Source organism: Monocercomonoides exilis, assembly GCF_001643675.1.
Source record: "Monocercomonoides exilis strain PA203 chromosome Unknown scaffold3-2548433, whole genome shotgun sequence".
Classification (NCBI taxonomy): domain Eukaryota; phylum Preaxostyla; order Oxymonadida; family Polymastigidae; genus Monocercomonoides; species Monocercomonoides exilis.
This window is the reverse complement of record NW_027150548.1, coordinates 1,328,498-1,345,074: the sequence shown is the minus strand read 5'-3', so window position 1 is coordinate 1,345,074 and position 16,577 is coordinate 1,328,498. Positions and strand designations below refer to the sequence as shown.

Here is a 16,577-nt window from a genome sequence, read left to right as displayed (position 1 = left end):
TCGGCCCATATCTGAATTTTTCTTTTTTCTTTTATTTGTTAAAAATACTTTATCTAAAAGAATTCAAATGTCAGGCGCAGAAGACATACTGAAGAACAAAGTTAAGGATGTTGGATTGAGACAGTTATTTGTTGTTACAAAAGATAAGTCTTTAGAGTCACCAGATTTAATATTTTCAACTGCAAAAGGTATGTATGAATTTTAAATTCCATTATACAACTTAAATTTAGGAGCATTACCATTTTTGTCATTTGACGTTCAGCAAAAAATTCCCGAATTGAATTCATTTGGAGTGCAGTTGGGAGAAATGTTTTCTGTCATATTTTTCACAAAAAATTGAAAGTATTTGCAACTTTAATGTTTAATTTTTAAATTGATAGATGCGAAAGTGATGGAGATGAGCTTATCAGAAAACTTGAAAAAACAATACACACATATCTTTTCCCTCAAATTGAAAGATTTTCAAACTTTTTGATTTACATCAGATTGAGAGATCCATTCTCTGATAACTTTGAAGGAAGTTCAAATGAAAATTATGTATCAGTTAAGTCATCCAGCGGAAGGCAAAAAATCACACCTCATCGTTTTATTCAAGCCTGTAATAACCTTCAGCCAAATTTTGTGTGCTTACCGGGAGATGAAGTTTCTCCAAAGAGTGATTCAGAACTTGCGATCAACGTTGAAAAGCGTTTTAAGCGAGGGGTGAAGAACACAGCAAAAATGCAAGATAGTGTTTTTCATTTATGGAGAACATTTCAAGCAACAAATATTTCTGCAAATAACTCTTCGTCTTCCACAACTGCTTCTTCATCTGCAACTCCCAATCAAAGCAGTTCACAGTTACAAGAAGGAAATTGCTTCAGCGATCTTTCGCTGCCATTCAAAATATTTGCGCCTGTTGTTGGAGGAGATGATCCGAAATGCCGAGAAGCATGCGCAAAGGAAGCTGGCAAACGAGGAGTCGATGGATTTGTGATTTCTGGTCCGTTTGTGGACTCCAGAAAATACAAGCAAGTCAAAAGCAGTGAAGAGAAAAAAGAAGAAAGCAGTGGAAGCGTTAAGAGTGAAGAAGTATCTGGAGAAGAAAGAAAAGAAGAAGATAAAGAAGAAAAAGAAAAAGATAAAGAAGAAGAAGAAGAAGAAGGTGATGAGAATGAATTGCTAATGAGGATTGTGAAGATGACAGTTGTATGTGAATGGCTTTCTTTCTCTTAAAGATGAATATTTATTTATTTATTTATTTATTTGTTCAGCCACATCTGCCAAAAGAGAAGATCAGAATATTGCCAACAAGTGCGCCACCAGGTAATGCTTATTACTTTCTCTTGAATTTATTTTTATTTTATTTTATTTATTTCTTTTTTTCCTGATATCACTTTTTACATTTATTGTCTTCTTTTATTATTTCCATTGAATATTTGCATTCACTGAATATTTGCATTGAATCGTGAATGACTTTCAGATGTGATGATTGATGCTATTCTGAATGGAATCGACTTTATCGATACTGCGTTTGCTTTTCTTTCATTTTTCTTCCATTCCGTTCTATTCTATCATGTTCTATCTCTCTCTCTCTCTCTCTCTCTCTCTCTCTCTCTCTCTCTCTCTCTTTCTTTCTTTCTTTCTTTCTTTCTTTCTTTCTTTCTTTCTTTCTTTTCTTTCTTTCTTTCTTTCTTTCTTTCTTTTTTAACATCATTTATTTAATATTTATTCATTGAAATATTTTGTAATTTCAAAATTGACTTATCATTCCCCCAAAGTTATCCACAAACCATCACTTTAAAAGGAAAAGCCCTCGTCTTCCCGTTTTTGACTGCAGAACTCATTTCTGAACTAAATGCTGTGCAATCTGCATCATCATCATCATCATCGTCTTCTTCTTCTTCCTCTTCCTCTTCCTCTCCTTCTCCTTCTTCTTCCTCCTCCTCCTCTCCTGCTTTCTCTTCCTCTTCTTCTTCTCATTCATGTTCCTATTGCCCTCCTTCCTCTGATTCAGAACACAAACTGCCTCAACTCCATCACTCACACCATCATTTCTGGTTGGACCTCACAAAATCATATCTCCTCAAAGACAAACGCGCTATCATCACATCTGATGAATCTGATGTAGAATTATCTTCTTCCTCTCCTTCTTCCTCTCCTTCTCCTTCTCTTTCATCTCCTTCTCTTTCTTCCTCTTCTTCTCCTTGCAGCTGCCTTACTTGTTCTCCTTATGCCCTTCTGCCGGCAAAAGACTCTTCTGCCTCCCAATCTTCGTCTTCCCCTTCTGAAGAGAAGATAAAATTCCCTGTTGCGCCCCACACCCGTGGATATCTCTACCATCTCTACAATGCACACGAAATGAACTTCCATTTGCTGTTGATGCAACACAACCTCCATCATCTTATCCAGTTTATGAAGCATGTGAGACAGTTTATAAAGGAATCACTGGCTCGTTCTGATGAAACTGAAGGAAAATCAGAAAATGACGCCATACGCATTTTGAACCAGTACAAAAATCTTTTGCATGAATGCAGAGTGAGAGATGAACTTATTTCAACCCAAATTTGAAAGAAATCACTTCAAGACCACAATTCACAATATATTTATTAAAGTTATTATTCAAATATAGATCATAAGTGATCAAACTTTTATCTTCAATTTCCGTTTCAAGGAAGCGTTAAAAATTATATCTTAATTTGTATTTATAATTTCTTTTATTTTTAAACAATTTGCTGAAAGTTTCACATTTTTAGATAGTTTGAATCAAAGGAACGAGAAATATGTCAAGATCATCTGTAAATGAGGCTTTAAAAAGAGAAATTGAACTTTATGTTTTGAAATCCTCTGACCCCATGTTCACAGATATTCCTCAAGAAATAAAGAACCGTTTCAAATCAGAATGGACAGTAAAAGGACAAGCGATGAAATGTATGTTATTTATTCATCTTTTTGAAAAAATTTCCTGATTATTGCAATTTATTTGTTAGTATTTTCTTCTGCACTAAATGCTAAAAGGTATGAAAATGACATTAATTGCTTATTATTAGATTTATCTTAATTTTCTCAAAAGAGCTGGAACTCTCACATTGGTTCCTTCATCCTCTCCACCTCCTTCAAGATCTCCAACAGTTACCTTCGATCAATCTCAAAGTTCTCCAAATCTGAGCAGGACACCCAAACCATCAAGATCACCACAACTCATCAAAAATGAAGAAAAGACTCCAGCACCAAAAAAACGTATTCATCATTCTGAAAAAACTCCTTCAAGAAGGAAAGAAAATGTTAAAGTTACCACGGTTGCAGAAACTGAGCAGCCGTACATTTTCCCTCCATTTCCAAGCATTCAATGTGAGCCGAAAGTTACATTTGATGATTTTGGAGGGTATCAAGATAAGATCAATCAAATACTTGAAGAAAGCCAATATATCTTAATAGCACCTGAATGGTGCGAGCTGATGCAGAAGTCTTCGCTTGCATTGCTTGTTACAGGACCTTCTGGAATCGGAAAGACCCACTTTGCTTATTGCTTTGCTGGGACTGTGCGTTATTCGACTTTGGTGTGCAATTCTTTTGTGGAAATTTGTTTCAAAATGAAATTTTTATTTGTCATTTTGCACGGTTGTGTTCATTCTACACATTTTGTGTTAGCCATCATCATACAAAGCATCACTTCCTTCCACACTATCATCATTATCATCCTCATCCACATCAACCTCACTCTCCGATAATCTATCTCTTTCTCCTACATCATCATCTTCTTCTTTCTCTTCCTCCTCTTCTTCCTCCTACCGTTCATCTCCTCGTCTCATTCCCTTCTTTTCTGTATCAGCTTCTGAGCTCGTGGGCGGAGTGACAGGACAGACTGAAGCGAACATCCGCAGCGTATTCCGAGAGGCGCTGAATGCATCGCCGAGCATCCTCTTCATCGACGACCTCGACTCAGTCATCACACGGAGAGATGGAGGTGGAGGGAGCGGAGGAGGGGCACAACGAGACATGGAGAGAAGGGCAGCAACGACGCTGTCGTCGTGTGTGAACTCAGCAGTTGCAGACAAGTCCCACCCAATTATCATCATCGCTGCCACTTCGCACCCAGCGTCGATTGAGCCGAGTGTTAGAGGATGCTTCCAGGAGATAGCGCTGGAGATGCCAACCGAGGCAGACAAGGAAAGCATCCTGCGCTCGCTCTGCAAAGGCGTGCCGATGGAAAGCCGGTTCAACTGGCGGCAGGCGGTGCAGCTGATGGCTGGTTATGTCGCAAAGGACATTCAGCAGCTGAAGGAGAAGGCAGTCACAAGGCTGCCGAAGAGGATCAGCGCGGCATTGCAAGCGATTGTTGAGCTGAGGCAAAAGCAGAAGGAGAAGGAAGACGAGGAAATGAAAAAAGAAAATGCTTTGAAAGAGAAAGAGAAAGAAAAAGAAAAAATTAAAGAAGAAAATTCCAATTTAACAGAGATTGCAAAGCCAATTGCAAAGAAAGAGGAAGAAATTCCGTTTTCTCTGTCATTAGTGCCAGCAGCAAGCAGTGGCAGCGAAGAATTCTCTCTTCCGCCTTCGTTCTCCTCTCTTGCATCAACATTCGGAGCATTTCCAGCAACTTCGCCATCGCCATCGCCACTTTCTCAGCCAGACATCAGCGAGGAGGCGAATGAAGAGGATGAGAACGAGAACGAGAACGAGGAGAATGCTGGTGACGATGCGGAAGACGGGGAAGAAGACGAAGATGGGCAAATGGAGCAGGATGAGGCAGGTGGCGACGACGATGGCGCGATGGCAAAGAAGAAGAGGAGAAGGAGAGATTTTGACGATCCTGATCCGGAGGATGAGGCAGAGATGCGGAGAAAGAAGAGACGATGGATGAGAGGGAAAGAAGATGGGGCAGGAAACAGAAAGAGAGGAGGAAGCAGCGATAATGAAGTGAGGATAACTCCGTCCGTACTCAAATGGATTGAGAGAGGGGAAGCATTCCGAAGGATGCTGCAGCCCCTTGGATCTCCACAGCAATACGCTTCGCTTTCTGATCTTCTTCTGTCAATCACACCACAACAACCTGGCACTTCATCATCATCATCATCATCTTCTTCTTCTTCTTCACTCCCACCTTCCAGCCCTTCTCCTTCCTCAGCCTCGTTCTTGTCTGCCCTTTCAGTCTCACTCACAAACGCAGACTTTGAAGAGGCTGCGAAGACGATCCAGCCAGTTTCAATGAGGGAAGGCTTCCATTCGATTCCAAATGTGAAGTGGGAAGATGTTGGGGCAATGGAAGCAGTGAAAGCGAAAATAAAAGAAAGTGTTGTTACTCCAATCAGAGGATCAATGCTGCTGAAGAACACGAAATTCGTGCCTGATGGAGTGCTGGTATGAAATTTTTGAGAGAATTAAAAGAAGAACTGAAGGAGTAGAAATTGCAAATGTTTTTTTATTTTCTTGTTGTTTGATTTTCAAACATTTATTTCCCGATTATAAATCATCTTATATTTGTATTTTTAAACATCTTCTTTCATCACTTCATTCGCTTTCTTTCAATCCAATTTGTAATTTTCATCACAGCTATATGGACCTCCTGGCTGTGGTAAAACACTCATAGCCAAAGCGACTGCAGCGCTGGTGAAGGCGTCCTTCATTTCAGTGGCAGGGCCAGAGCTGCTGAACAAATACGTGGGAGAGTCCGAGAAGGGCATTCGCGATGTGTTTGAGCGTGCGCGGCAGGCGAAGCCGTGTGTCATCTTCTTCGACGAGCTGGATGCCATTGCGCCGAGGCGGTCGGGCTCGGACAACTCGTACATGGACCGCTTTGTGAACCAGATGCTGACAGAGCTGGACGGAACAAAAAGCAAAGAAGGGGTGTTTGTGATGGGAGCGACTAACAGAGTTGGTATGTTATTGCAGAGGATTGCGCTAATGCTATTTTTTGTGATGAATAGATTGATGTTACATATGTGCGATTGAATGGCTTTTATGAAAATTCAAAAATTTGTCCATTTTTAAATCGTTAATTAAAAATTTTTGTTTTTTAATTAATTTGATTTTTTTGAATTTCTTTTCACTTAAACGTAATTTTACACGTTTAATTTAATATTTTCCTTCATTAATACTTTATCAACAGAGTTGATTGACCAAGCACTCACTCGGCCAGGCCGTTTTGGCGTCCACATTGAAGTACCCCTGCCGTCTCGAAGCGATCTGGAGAAGATCCTCAAAGTGTGCTGTGACAAGGAAAGTGCTGGGCTATTTGAAAAATTGGATATCAACAAGGTGTTAGACAAGATGGAAGGATTTTCTGGTGCTGAGATAGCGTCAGTGGTGCAAACAGCGAGGATGAAGATGCTGACGGAGTGGATGAGCAATCTGGATGAGGAAAAGATGAAGAGTGAGGAAAATGAATCTGTTGATGGAAGTCAAGGCGATGAGCAAAAAGGCAGTAAAATGGAGATGAACATTGTTGACGTTGCAAATGCAATAACACCTGCACATTTGATGGCTGCGTTGGATGAAGTCATTTCACAAAAGGAAAAAGAAAAGAAAATGAGAAAAACTGATTCTCATTCTCAAAAGCAAAAATAATGATCATGAATGTGCAATTGTTTAATTATATCTTATTTTTAATATAAATAAAAATAAAAAATTAAAGCCGATGGAAACTGATGAAAAGAAATAATTAAAAAAAAATAACATTATCTTCTCAAATTACGAGAAAACAGGAAAAATAAGAATTCTAGTAATTGTAAAGCGTTCAACAATATAACGAAAGTCAAGTAAGCTCAATTATTCACTGCATTCAACAGTATATATGAAAATATATGTTCAAAAAATACTTCTTTAAAAATTGAAGATAGCTTAACTGTTAGCGATTGATCATAATGGAAAACATATAACACCTTAATTGAATAAATACTAAATTGTGATTGTGATATAGATATGAAAACTCTCGTCAATCCAACAAAAAATAGATTCAATTTATACCTATATTGGGTTGATCTTCACTTCATTTTTGTTGGAAATGTCTGGGATTTCCAGCGAAAAAGAAGCAATGCATTTCAAGGATGAGCACGAAGCCACTAGCACATCGAATGTGCGCGGCTCTCACAGTAATATGAATGGTCCAAATTCTCAAACATCTTCAAAACATTTTTGCGATATTGATTCATCTCACAAACAGAAAAATGAGTCATCACAAGATAAACAGCAAAGCCCATCATCAAGGGATAGCTGCTTGTTGACTCCTCCTCGAGCAGCCCTTCATAATCCTCTTTCAAATGGAAAAAGCCAAAATAATCAATTGAATGTGCCAAATCATTTTTTATCGGGCTATTCTCAACCTTCACCATCTTCATCATCTGCTTTTCAAACTTTGAAAATAGATAGTTATTTTCGGCTTCCTTCATCTTCCAATGAGCAAAATACAAAAGACTCAAACTTTAATCAGCAATTCAAATCAGTTTCTTCCATTCCGTTAGCAAAGCAATCTTTTCACGCAGGATTAGAATTATTACGTTTAATGGATGGAATACAATCTCAACATCTTTCCTCAGATCTCCCTCCAGTTGATCAGGCTCCTCTTTTTGAAAATGCACCTCGAAGAGCGCAAATTCCTCTAATGGAATGCATACTCTCTTCACCATCAAATTTAAAAACGCCCTATGTTCTATCATCACCTATTGTTCAGTCTCCAGCACAGCCAACCTCACCTTTTCATTATCAAGCATGCCCATCTCCATCACCAAAAAGCAAAAGGCGATTACAAAAGCCTACTTTGAGCAGCATAACGAGTGTCCATGTGAACTCTCCGCAACTCAGTTCATTGACTCCCACGCCGCTGACTCTAAGCATCTCAGCTCGTCCTACCTTTTTGCCTCAAATCACAACACCAGTCTTTGCCGCCACGCCACCCACACCAAAATGCTTATTGTCAGACCCCAGGTTGCAGTCATCAGACGGAATCCAATCACAGAAGACCTTAACATGCATGCTCATCCACCCGCCGCTGCCTCCTCCTCCGCTGAAGCCGCAGCTGCTGCAGAATCCGATCACAGCTCCTCTTTTCTCTCCGCCATCGTCTTGTGCGAATACGTTGCTCCATTCAACAACACCTTCTCTGTCGCATTCTGCATCAGCCGGCAATGTTCCAGTTGTTTCTTCTTCAATGATTTCTTCTTCTGCATCTTCTGGTGCATCTTATTGTACCTCTTCTTCATCAAAAACACCTTCGAGGAAGTATTCCTCTTCATCCTCTTCTTCCTCTTCTTCCTCAGCACCTTCCTCCGTTTCGTCAACACCTTCTTTACACAAAGCCATTTCTCATCCACGTTCTGCTTCTTCTGCTTCTTCTTCTACTTCTTCAAATAATTCATCATCATCATCATCTTCTTCTTCTTCTTCTTCCTCTGTATCTTCTCTCTCATCCCTCAACACCATCTTCTCTGATCCTTCCCTCAAACTGCCCGCCCAGCCGCTGGCTCCTCTGCCAAAGGGAGTGGCTCCTCTTCCTCTCCCACCTCCTCCTGCTTCTCCTTCGGCGCTCCTCAACTCATCCACACTCGCCTCGCAAATAAGACTCTCTTCTCAGCTCGCTCAGAACGGTGCTTTGCCACCACCACCTCCACGTATATCACCTGCTTCTAATGGATCTTCGAATGTTATATCTTCTTCTTCTTCTCCTTCTCCTTCTCCTTCTCCTTCTTCTAACATTTCTTCTATTTCTTCATCTTCTTCTTCCTCCTCCTCCTCATCTTCTTCTTCTATTTCCTTCTCTCCTCGAAATGAGCAATCCACCAATCTTCCCCCACCTCCTCGTCTTTCTTCTCTCCCTTCTGTTGGCAAAGCAGCATTATCAAACAAACTGTCTCCTCTTTCCCAGTCGCCTCGATTGGCCAATGTTCTTTCAACAAATTCTGTTTCTCCTTCTCCTTCAATTTCCACATCATCATCGAAACTGAATACTGCTTCTTCTTCCTCATCCTCTTCTTCTGCTTCCTCTTCTTCATATCCTTCATCATCATATCCTTCTTCTATATCATCATCACTGTCATCTGCTTCTTCTTATTCTTCTTCTTCTTCAAATATTTCTTCTAATTGTGCTTCAAACACGCTCTCTCCATCTCCCTTCCCCTCTCCTTCTTCCACCCCTGTTGATGCATCATCTACAAAATACAACAGCAGCAGGTCAAACTCATTCACTTTTTATCAGCATCCTCATTCCAATCAGTGGAAACAGAATATCCGACAAGATGTTTTAACTCGTCGTGCCATTTTGCAGTCACCTTCAAGAGAAAAGAATCTTTCATCATCTTTCCTATCTTCATTATCGTCTTCGTTGACTTCTTCTAATGATTCTTCTTCTTCTATTCCATCATCATCATCATCTTCTTCTTCTTCTTCCTCCTCCTCCTCTTCTTCTTCTTCTTTATTGTCTTCCTTATCATCTCAACCCTCCCTTCATCCTTTTCGTTCCTCTTCTCTTCTTGATCCTTCTCTATTGTCACTAGCCCAATCCACACAGCCACTTATTCCTCTTTCCTCTTCTCTCTCTTCTTCTCTCTCTTCATCATCTTCCTCCTCTTCCTCCTCTTCCTCCTCTTCTTCTTACTCTGAGCATCCATCAATCCAAAGGCCCTTGTTTCAAAACAGTTCTGAAGAAGTCACTTCTTCCTTTTCATCTTCTCCTTCCTCTTTCAATTCTTCTCTCTCTTCTGATTCGTCAGCCTCGTTCATCGCTAACTCTGTTGAATCTCGTTCTTCGCAGAGCTCTTATGAATCAGTCTCTTCTGCTCAAAGCCCTTCTCCTGTGTTTGCTTCTTCAGGAGCTGTTGCTTCTTCTTCCTCTTCATCTTCTTCTTCCTCTGTTTCTTCTTCTTCTTATTCTTCTTCCATTTCTTCTTCTTCTCTTCCCTCTTCTTCTGACTCTTCTGTTGTTGATGAGAGAATTAACATTCAACAGGAGCTTCCTCCTCTTTCACTGCACAGTCTGCTCATGTCAACAAAGATGAATGGATCAGCTGCAAGAGCAATACAAACATCATCATCCTCATTTTCATTTTCATCATCGTCAACATCATCAGGGACATTTTTATCGTTAGCTCCTCCTCTTCCTTCTTCTTCTTCTTCTTCTTCTTCTTCTTCTTCCTTATCATCGTCTTTGTTATTATCATTGTCTTCTTCTGCTTCATCAGAACTGTCAACTTCTTCTTCTACATCCAACAACAACAACAATATTAATAATAGCAATAACAATAATAGCAACAATAACGCCATTCATTCTTCTCATCTGAATGCAAATGGCAGCACAACCCAGACTTCTCCATTGCCTGCCCCTATTTCTTCCTATTCGCCTTCCTCTCCTTTCATGTTGGTGTCTCCAGAACAATCAAGTACTTTGCTTATACCAGGTGATGATGATGATGATGTAGCAACCTCATCTCCTTCTTATTCTTATCCCCCGGGGCTGGTGAATTCTCCTCCTCTTTCGCTGTTTCCGTAGGTGATATGTTGGAATTCTTGTGAATTCTTTCAAAAATAAATTAAAATTAAATAGAATAGAATGGAATAGAGTTAAATAGAGTTAAATAGAGTTGAATTGAATGTTATCTTCATCTGCCATTTATTTATATGCTAATTTATTGTGAAAGATATGGCTATGAGGAATTGAAGGGATGCTAATAAGCTTTGATCCCATGTGATTGCAAGTATTCCAAAGGAATCTGATGTTTTCATCGATTAATGAATTGTTATTCAACAGCACAAAAGTGTATTTTTTGTATTTCTGCATCTTATTTCAGGATATTTCAATGAGGGGAGTGAATGTTTGTATGATGGATTTGTTTTTGACAGGGTGGCATTGCATTGTTCGAGAAGTGGAGATGTTTAATGAGGTAAATAAATATGTTTAAGCTTCTTATTTGAAAGAAAGAAAGAAAGAAAGAAAGAAAGAAAGAAAAATTAGAAGATAACTTCTTTTTATAGATTCCATTGAATTTTTTTAAAGGAAAAAAAGTAAATGGAGATATATTTCGTAATACAAAGTGTCTTTTTCAATTATCTTTTGTTGTTTAATCTTGTTTCTTTGCTTCTTTCACAGCTAATTTTTCTTTTTTCTTCTTCATTGAATTGAATGATTTATGACGTTGTTGTCAATTTTCTTCAATAGAAATTATTAACCTCTTTCAAAATTGAAGTAAAATAATGTTATTATATCCTTTGTTTTCATACCTTCTTTTCTTTCTTTCTTCTTTCTTTCTTTCTTTCTTTGCCTATTAACAATTCGTTATTATTTCAATGAGAATATTTTGTTAACAAAAATTATCACGAAATTTATATTATGCTTCAATTTTTGCATTAAATCTTATCCAATTAGATTTTTTTCTGCTTTTGCTTTATTTGTCAGAAAATCAACGATACTTTTCTTTGCTTTTCTTTTCTTTTTTATAATTGTAAAGAAGTGTTAATCATTTATATCCGTATTTTTCTCACGTTTTTTTATTAAAATTTTTTGATTTTTATTTTATTCCCCATTTTGCTTTATTTTATTTAATCACATTCTATCTTGTGCACCGTAATTGTTTGTTCTTTTTCTTCTTCATTGTTGTTATGAATACATAACACAATGATGCATTTTTTTATGAAAATGCATTTGTTAGTTTTTATTTGATTTTCTTCTTCTTTTCTTTCCTTCTTTTTTTGTTTCACAAATAATCTTTTTTGACTTTTAATATTTGGTTGTAACATATTTGGTTGAGTCATTTTATTTTTCTCTCATTATTTTGTATATTTTGCAGAGTTTGTTGATTTCCTCGGCGTTATTTCGCTATATGTAAAAGTACTATTTCTATCTCGTATTCTTTTATAATAATAATCTCAAACTATTTTTCGTTATTTATTTTTTATTTCTTATTTATTTATTTTTGATTGAACCGAAAATGCTTTCTATTTCTTTATCAACCAAGTATTGCATTACTGCCCTTGTGTTTTTATTTTTTTTCTTTGCTTACTTTATTTTATGTAAATCTTATTTTTTTGGGAAAGATTATTTGGTGTATTTCATTCCCTGATCATTATCAATGTTCTCTTTGCATCGCTTATGTTGGAAAATTTTTTGCACTTTATATTGGCAGTCTCATTAGGAAAATAGTGTTTTTCACATATTTTTTATTTTCTTAATTGTCCAGCGACTTTCAATAGCTTTCCTTCACTATTCGATCTTTCTTACGTATTTTCATAATAATGATAATGATGATTATTGTTATCGCATGTTTCCTATTTTGTCTTCAAGTCTTTTGTATTCTCCTTATTCGGTTCTGTTCGCAATCTCTTTTATGTTGTTGATTATGATAATTCTTAATTATGAGACTTTCTTTGTCAAAAGTTCAACGCGGAAAATAAAGCGCTGTTTAAAAAGAACATTTCGGTGGGCAAATGTTTATAATAATCAAGTTTTTTTTCCTTTTAAAGAAAAAAATACTTACAAAAAGGATTTTTTGAATATAATATAAGCATCATTGTATTGAATGTTTCGTTTTCGATAGAGCGATTTTTGTACTTTATGTAATCCTGGTCTTATTGGTTTTCCTCGGTTGTTAATCTTTGTCTATTTTATGAAGTTGTTGTAATTGTCACTCAATATTTTATTCACACGGAAAAATATTATTCTTTTCTATTTTTTTTTTTTACACAATTAATATTTCGATTGCATTTCATGTTTTTATTATGCTGCAATTACATCGATTTATCTGGTTGTTTCAGTTCTGGCTTATCCAACTTCTCTTTTTTGTTTGTTATTTCAACAATTTCTTTCTTTATTTAAGACTTTTTCCTGAAATCCTCCACAGAAATCGCTCGAAATATCAACAAACTTCTCAAACACTCAAAGAAATGAATTAAAAAAATGAATAAAATAAACAAAAAATAAACGATGTCTCGTTTTATTTTAAATATTTATTTTCCAATTGAAGAGCGAAATCACTCAAGCTTTTCCCTATTCACACCACCCCGTGCTGCTATCACAGTGCACATTGAATCTTTTATATCAGCGCGGTGTTTTCATCAATTTGCACTTAGTTTTTTACACATTCATTCATCACACTATAGCACACACATACACACTTACACTCACATTCACATTCACACTCACACTCAAGCACACACTCGCACTTTCACCACAAATATTAACTTATTCATAAAACGCACACTTCCTTACACACATCCCAGCATATCACATTCAATTGAAATGACATTATGAAGTGTAAATAGAAATTATTTAACATGTGGAACATTCGAAAAATACTAATTAAAAAAAACAAAAATGATTTATTTCTCTTTTGAATGAAAATGGAATTGTAAAATTCATTACACAAACATAAGACTGACAGCAAAGAGAATTAAGATAGAAATGATAAAATGTATCATGATAAAAAAAAGTTTGCTAATCTGAAAAAATGCAAAATTAATTATCAATTCCAAAACAAATTTATAATAAATGATATTTTAAATGAATTGTCAAATAAAAATCTGCTCAAAAGTGAAACGGTGAGCTATTTTCATCGTCTTCATTTTCGTTTACTTCATAATTCCCTTCATCTGTTCCTTCCCATCCTCCTTCATCTTCAACAGTTGTGGTTTTTGTGTTTTCCTCTTTCTGCATAAAATCATTCTGCTGAAGTTGAGTTTCGAGTGATTGTGATAGTGAAGTGGTTTTATCCTCAGCATTTTCTCTTTCTCTTTCTCTTTCTTGATTTGATGCTTCTTCTCCAGAAATTTCTTCATCTGTTGATTTCAGATTAACTTTCTCCTTATTCACAAGTTTATCTTCCGCCTCTTCTTCATTTCTGCCTTCAAATGTTTCTTTTTCTTTGCTCGAAGAATGGCTTTTCCTCAATTTCTTTGCTTCTTCTTTACCTTCTTCCTGTTTTCTTCTTTTGCTCATCTTTCTCTCTCCACTTTTTTCGGAAATATCTTTTTTTACCTTTTTCTTTGTTTTAACGCTATCTCCTTCTTCTTCTTCATTCTCTTCCTCTTCACAAGCTGATTCCCCGCTACCAACAACTGCAACATCGTTGCTTGCTGTTTCGGTTGGGGCAATAGAACGAGTTGTCTGTTGTGAATATGAAGAAGAAGAGGAGGAGGAGGAGGATGATGAGGATGGAATTGTCAAATCTTTCTTTTTCGGCTTTGGACGTGATGTGAAACGAGGCTTTTTGGCATTTTCTTCTTCAATTTTTGCTTTTCTTTCCGCCTCTTCAATTTCGTTATCTTCTTCCTCAGATTCCTCTTCTTCTTCTTTCACATCTTTGCTTTTTCTCGGGATTTCTTTTGTTTCTTTCTTCGTTTTCCTTCTCGCTTCGCTTTTCTCTCTGTTTGTCCTCTTTTTACTTTTTGCTTTTTGATCCTTTCCTTTTGCAGTTTCATCAACTTCTTTCTTTCCCTCCTCTTCTTCGCTCTCTGTTTCATCGTCCGCTTTATCTTCTTCTCTTTCACTTTTTCTCTTTGTTGCTCTCTTCTTGTTCCTCTTTCCACTTCTAACTTCTTTTTCTTCTTCTCCTTCTTCCGTATCATCTTCGTTTCTTCCTTCCTTCTTCGCTTTCTTTTTATGTTTCACCACAACCGAAGGAGGCGAAAGAGGAGGCGAAGCCTCATTTCCCTCGTCATGAGCATCACCCCCTTTTCTTCTATCTTTCTCCTTTCTCTTTCTCTTCTCTTTGTCATTTTCTCTCTCTTCCATTTTCTCTTTCTTTCTTTCTCTCTTCTTTCTCTCTGTTTCTTTTCCCTTTTCTTTCTCTCCTTTCTCTCCCTTTTCTTTCTCCATCGGTGCCAGCCGATGCGGATTCAGTCTGTCTTCTGTCAAAGGCGGAGTAAGCATCATCGCTTTCCTGCTTTCAACAGAGTATATCGCATCTCCTCCAACGCTCATCCCAGAATTCGCTTTCCTTGGCGAATACATCACCCTCATATGCGGTGATATCTGCAGCGGAGGAGCTGATCTCCCTCCAGTTGCACTGACACCACCCATTTTCTGTGCTTGTGCTGCTGAGTCTGCACTTCCCCCGCTTCCCATTCCAACACCCAATGACATCGCTGTGGAGGGCATTCCTTCTCTTCTGCTGATTCCGCTCATCGTCAGTGTGCTTCTCCCCACCAGCTGCAGCGTCATCAGCTTGATTTCTCTCTCCTTCGCGCTGATGGCAGCGTCCTTCTGCTGCGCCTCGCGCTTCAGCTCGTCTGTTTGCATCTGAAGCGCATGAATTTGGCGCTGCTGTGTCTTTATGGTGCTGTCTTTCGTCTTCATCACCTTCTGCAGCCGAACCTGCAGCTCTTCAATTTGCATTGCCTGCGCCTCGCTCTGTGTTGCAAACCGCGTTTTCGCAGGGGAGCCAGCTGGTGCAATGGCTGTTGATGCAGTCGATGGTGGCGGCACATACTCATCTTTCATTATGTCACTGATAATCTCTTCCCCTCTGTTTGAATCGAGCTCTTTCATTTTCGCACACAACTTGCTGATTTGGTCGCTCATCTTCTCTTTCTCCTTCAGAAGCCTCACGTTTCTGTTGTCGCTGTTTTTGAGCTGCTGCTCGATGTCTCGTTTCCCGTCTTTCTCTCTTCGAAGCTGTTCTTTCAAGACTTGCACATCTCCAGCCAGCCTTCTCACAACTGACGGTTCTTTTTCCTCCTCCTCTTCTTTCTGCTGCAATGCTTTTTGAACAATCTTCGTTTCTGTTTGTAGACTTCGCAAATCTTCGCGAAGGCACTCATTTTCCCGTTCTTTGTCCCTTAGCATATTCTCTAATTCCATCACTTTTATCATTTCTGTTCCAGCTTTTTCATTTTGTTTCTTAACAAATGCAAGTTCTCTTTTAAGATATGCAATCATCTTCTTCAGTTCTGCTGGATCATCACTTAATGTTGCTGTTGTGGATGCAAATGAAGATGCTCTTCCTGGTTGAGTTTGCAAGGAATTCTGGCTTAAAGAAACTGTTGATGAAATGGATGGTTTCGTTGATTTCTTCAGAAGTACTTTTCCGTTTCTATCTTTACTTGTGATAGGAGATTGCGTTTCTTGTTGATTTTGTATTTCGCTGCTTTTTGAGTGTTGGAGGACTGGTTTTTCACTGTTATTCACTGTAGAAATATCATCTTTTGGAGGAATACTCGGATTTTCATAATCTGTCAATGACTCGTCTGAATTTGATAAGCTAATTGGGGTCTTTTCATATGTGTCAACAACCGCTGCGGTCGTCGGGTCGACACTAAATGAAGAAATGGAAGAATTGTTCGTAAGATCCTTTGATGGAGAATCAGTCTTCTTTGTATTCTTAATCTTTAACGAGTTATCGTTTTCATTATTGTCAAATGAGGAAGAAAAAGGATTTGTTGATGAATCAGGCTTCTTTCGTTCACATAAAAATAAGAAATTGTCAAAAATTCACTTTTCTACACTAATATTTCAAATAATAATCATACTGTTTCAAAAACAGGAGAAAAATGTGGCTTTTCTGAACCAAAGTTGTCATAATCATCGAAGTCATCTTCGTAACTCATGTTTTCGAAAAATAAAAATTTTCTCCAACGTGCCACAGTAACTTATGGGTTATTAATTTTCATTTTTTTTC

At 37.8% G+C, this 16,577-nt stretch overlaps 4 protein-coding genes across 4 annotated transcripts; 3 read left to right on the top strand and 1 right to left on the bottom strand.

Annotated features, from left to right (window-relative positions):
• Positions 1-12: 12 nt before the first annotated feature.
• MONOS_5398 (putative Queuine tRNA-ribosyltransferase) lies at positions 13-2,684 on the top strand. Its single transcript, XM_067875540.1, has 6 exons — positions 13-188; positions 231-309; positions 381-1,188; positions 1,254-1,305; positions 1,463-1,511; positions 1,761-2,684. Exons 1-6 carry the CDS (start codon positions 68-70, stop codon positions 2,548-2,550), a joined length of 1,899 nt encoding a protein of 632 aa, XP_067735284.1. The 5' UTR covers positions 13-67; the 3' UTR covers positions 2,551-2,684.
• Positions 2,600-6,620, top strand: MONOS_5397 (p97D). The gene is made up of 7 exons (XM_067875539.1): positions 2,600-2,680; positions 2,736-2,910; positions 2,970-2,997; positions 3,053-3,539; positions 3,631-5,340; positions 5,533-5,857; positions 6,089-6,620. The coding sequence occupies exons 2-7, from the start codon at positions 2,763-2,765 to the stop codon at positions 6,544-6,546; spliced, it is 3,156 nt and encodes a 1,051-aa protein (XP_067735283.1). The 5' UTR covers positions 2,600-2,680; positions 2,736-2,762; the 3' UTR covers positions 6,547-6,620.
• A 205-nt stretch (positions 6,621-6,825) lies between these two features.
• On the top strand, positions 6,826-10,899 carry MONOS_5396 (uncharacterized protein). Its single transcript, XM_067875538.1, has one exon. The coding sequence runs from the start codon at positions 6,983-6,985 to the stop codon at positions 10,457-10,459; it is 3,477 nt and encodes a 1,158-aa protein (XP_067735282.1). The 5' UTR covers positions 6,826-6,982; the 3' UTR covers positions 10,460-10,899.
• Positions 10,900-12,738: 1,839 nt separating this feature from the next.
• On the bottom strand, positions 12,739-16,550 carry MONOS_5395 (uncharacterized protein). Its single transcript, XM_067875537.1, has 2 exons — positions 16,429-16,550; positions 12,739-16,354 (listed from the first exon to the last, which is right to left on the bottom strand). Exons 1-2 carry the CDS (start codon positions 16,504-16,506, stop codon positions 13,487-13,489), a joined length of 2,946 nt encoding a protein of 981 aa, XP_067735281.1. The 5' UTR covers positions 16,507-16,550; the 3' UTR covers positions 12,739-13,486.
• Between the last annotated feature and the right edge of the window lie 27 nt (positions 16,551-16,577).

What these genes read in the sequence shown, in the direction of transcription:
- MONOS_5398 (XM_067875540.1), top strand. Translation starts at nt 68, where the DNA reads ATGTCAGGCGCAGAAGACATACTGAAGAACAAAGTTAAGGATGTTGGA. An exon ending in AATATTTTCAACTGCAAAAG is followed by an intron (nt 189 to 230) that starts GTATGTATGAAT and finishes ACTTAAATTTAG; the next exon opens with GAGCATTACCATTTTTGTCA. An exon ending in GGATTGTGAAGATGACAGTT is followed by an intron (nt 1,189 to 1,253) that starts GTATGTGAATGG and finishes TTATTTGTTCAG; the next exon opens with CCACATCTGCCAAAAGAGAA.
- MONOS_5397 (XM_067875539.1), top strand. Translation starts at nt 2,763, where the DNA reads ATGTCAAGATCATCTGTAAATGAGGCTTTAAAAAGAGAAATTGAACTT. An exon ending in CTGTGCGTTATTCGACTTTG is followed by an intron (nt 3,540 to 3,630) that starts GTGTGCAATTCT and finishes ATTTTGTGTTAG; the next exon opens with CCATCATCATACAAAGCATC. An exon ending in GGGAGCGACTAACAGAGTTG is followed by an intron (nt 5,858 to 6,088) that starts GTATGTTATTGC and finishes CTTTATCAACAG; the next exon opens with AGTTGATTGACCAAGCACTC.
- MONOS_5396 (XM_067875538.1), top strand. Translation starts at nt 6,983, where the DNA reads ATGTCTGGGATTTCCAGCGAAAAAGAAGCAATGCATTTCAAGGATGAG.
- MONOS_5395 (XM_067875537.1), bottom strand. Translation starts at nt 16,506, where the DNA reads ATGAGTTACGAAGATGACTTCGATGATTATGACAACTTTGGTTCAGAA. An exon ending in TTTCTCCTGTTTTTGAAACA is followed by an intron (nt 16,355 to 16,428) that starts GTATGATTATTA and finishes TGTGAACGAAAG; the next exon opens with AAGCCTGATTCATCAACAAA.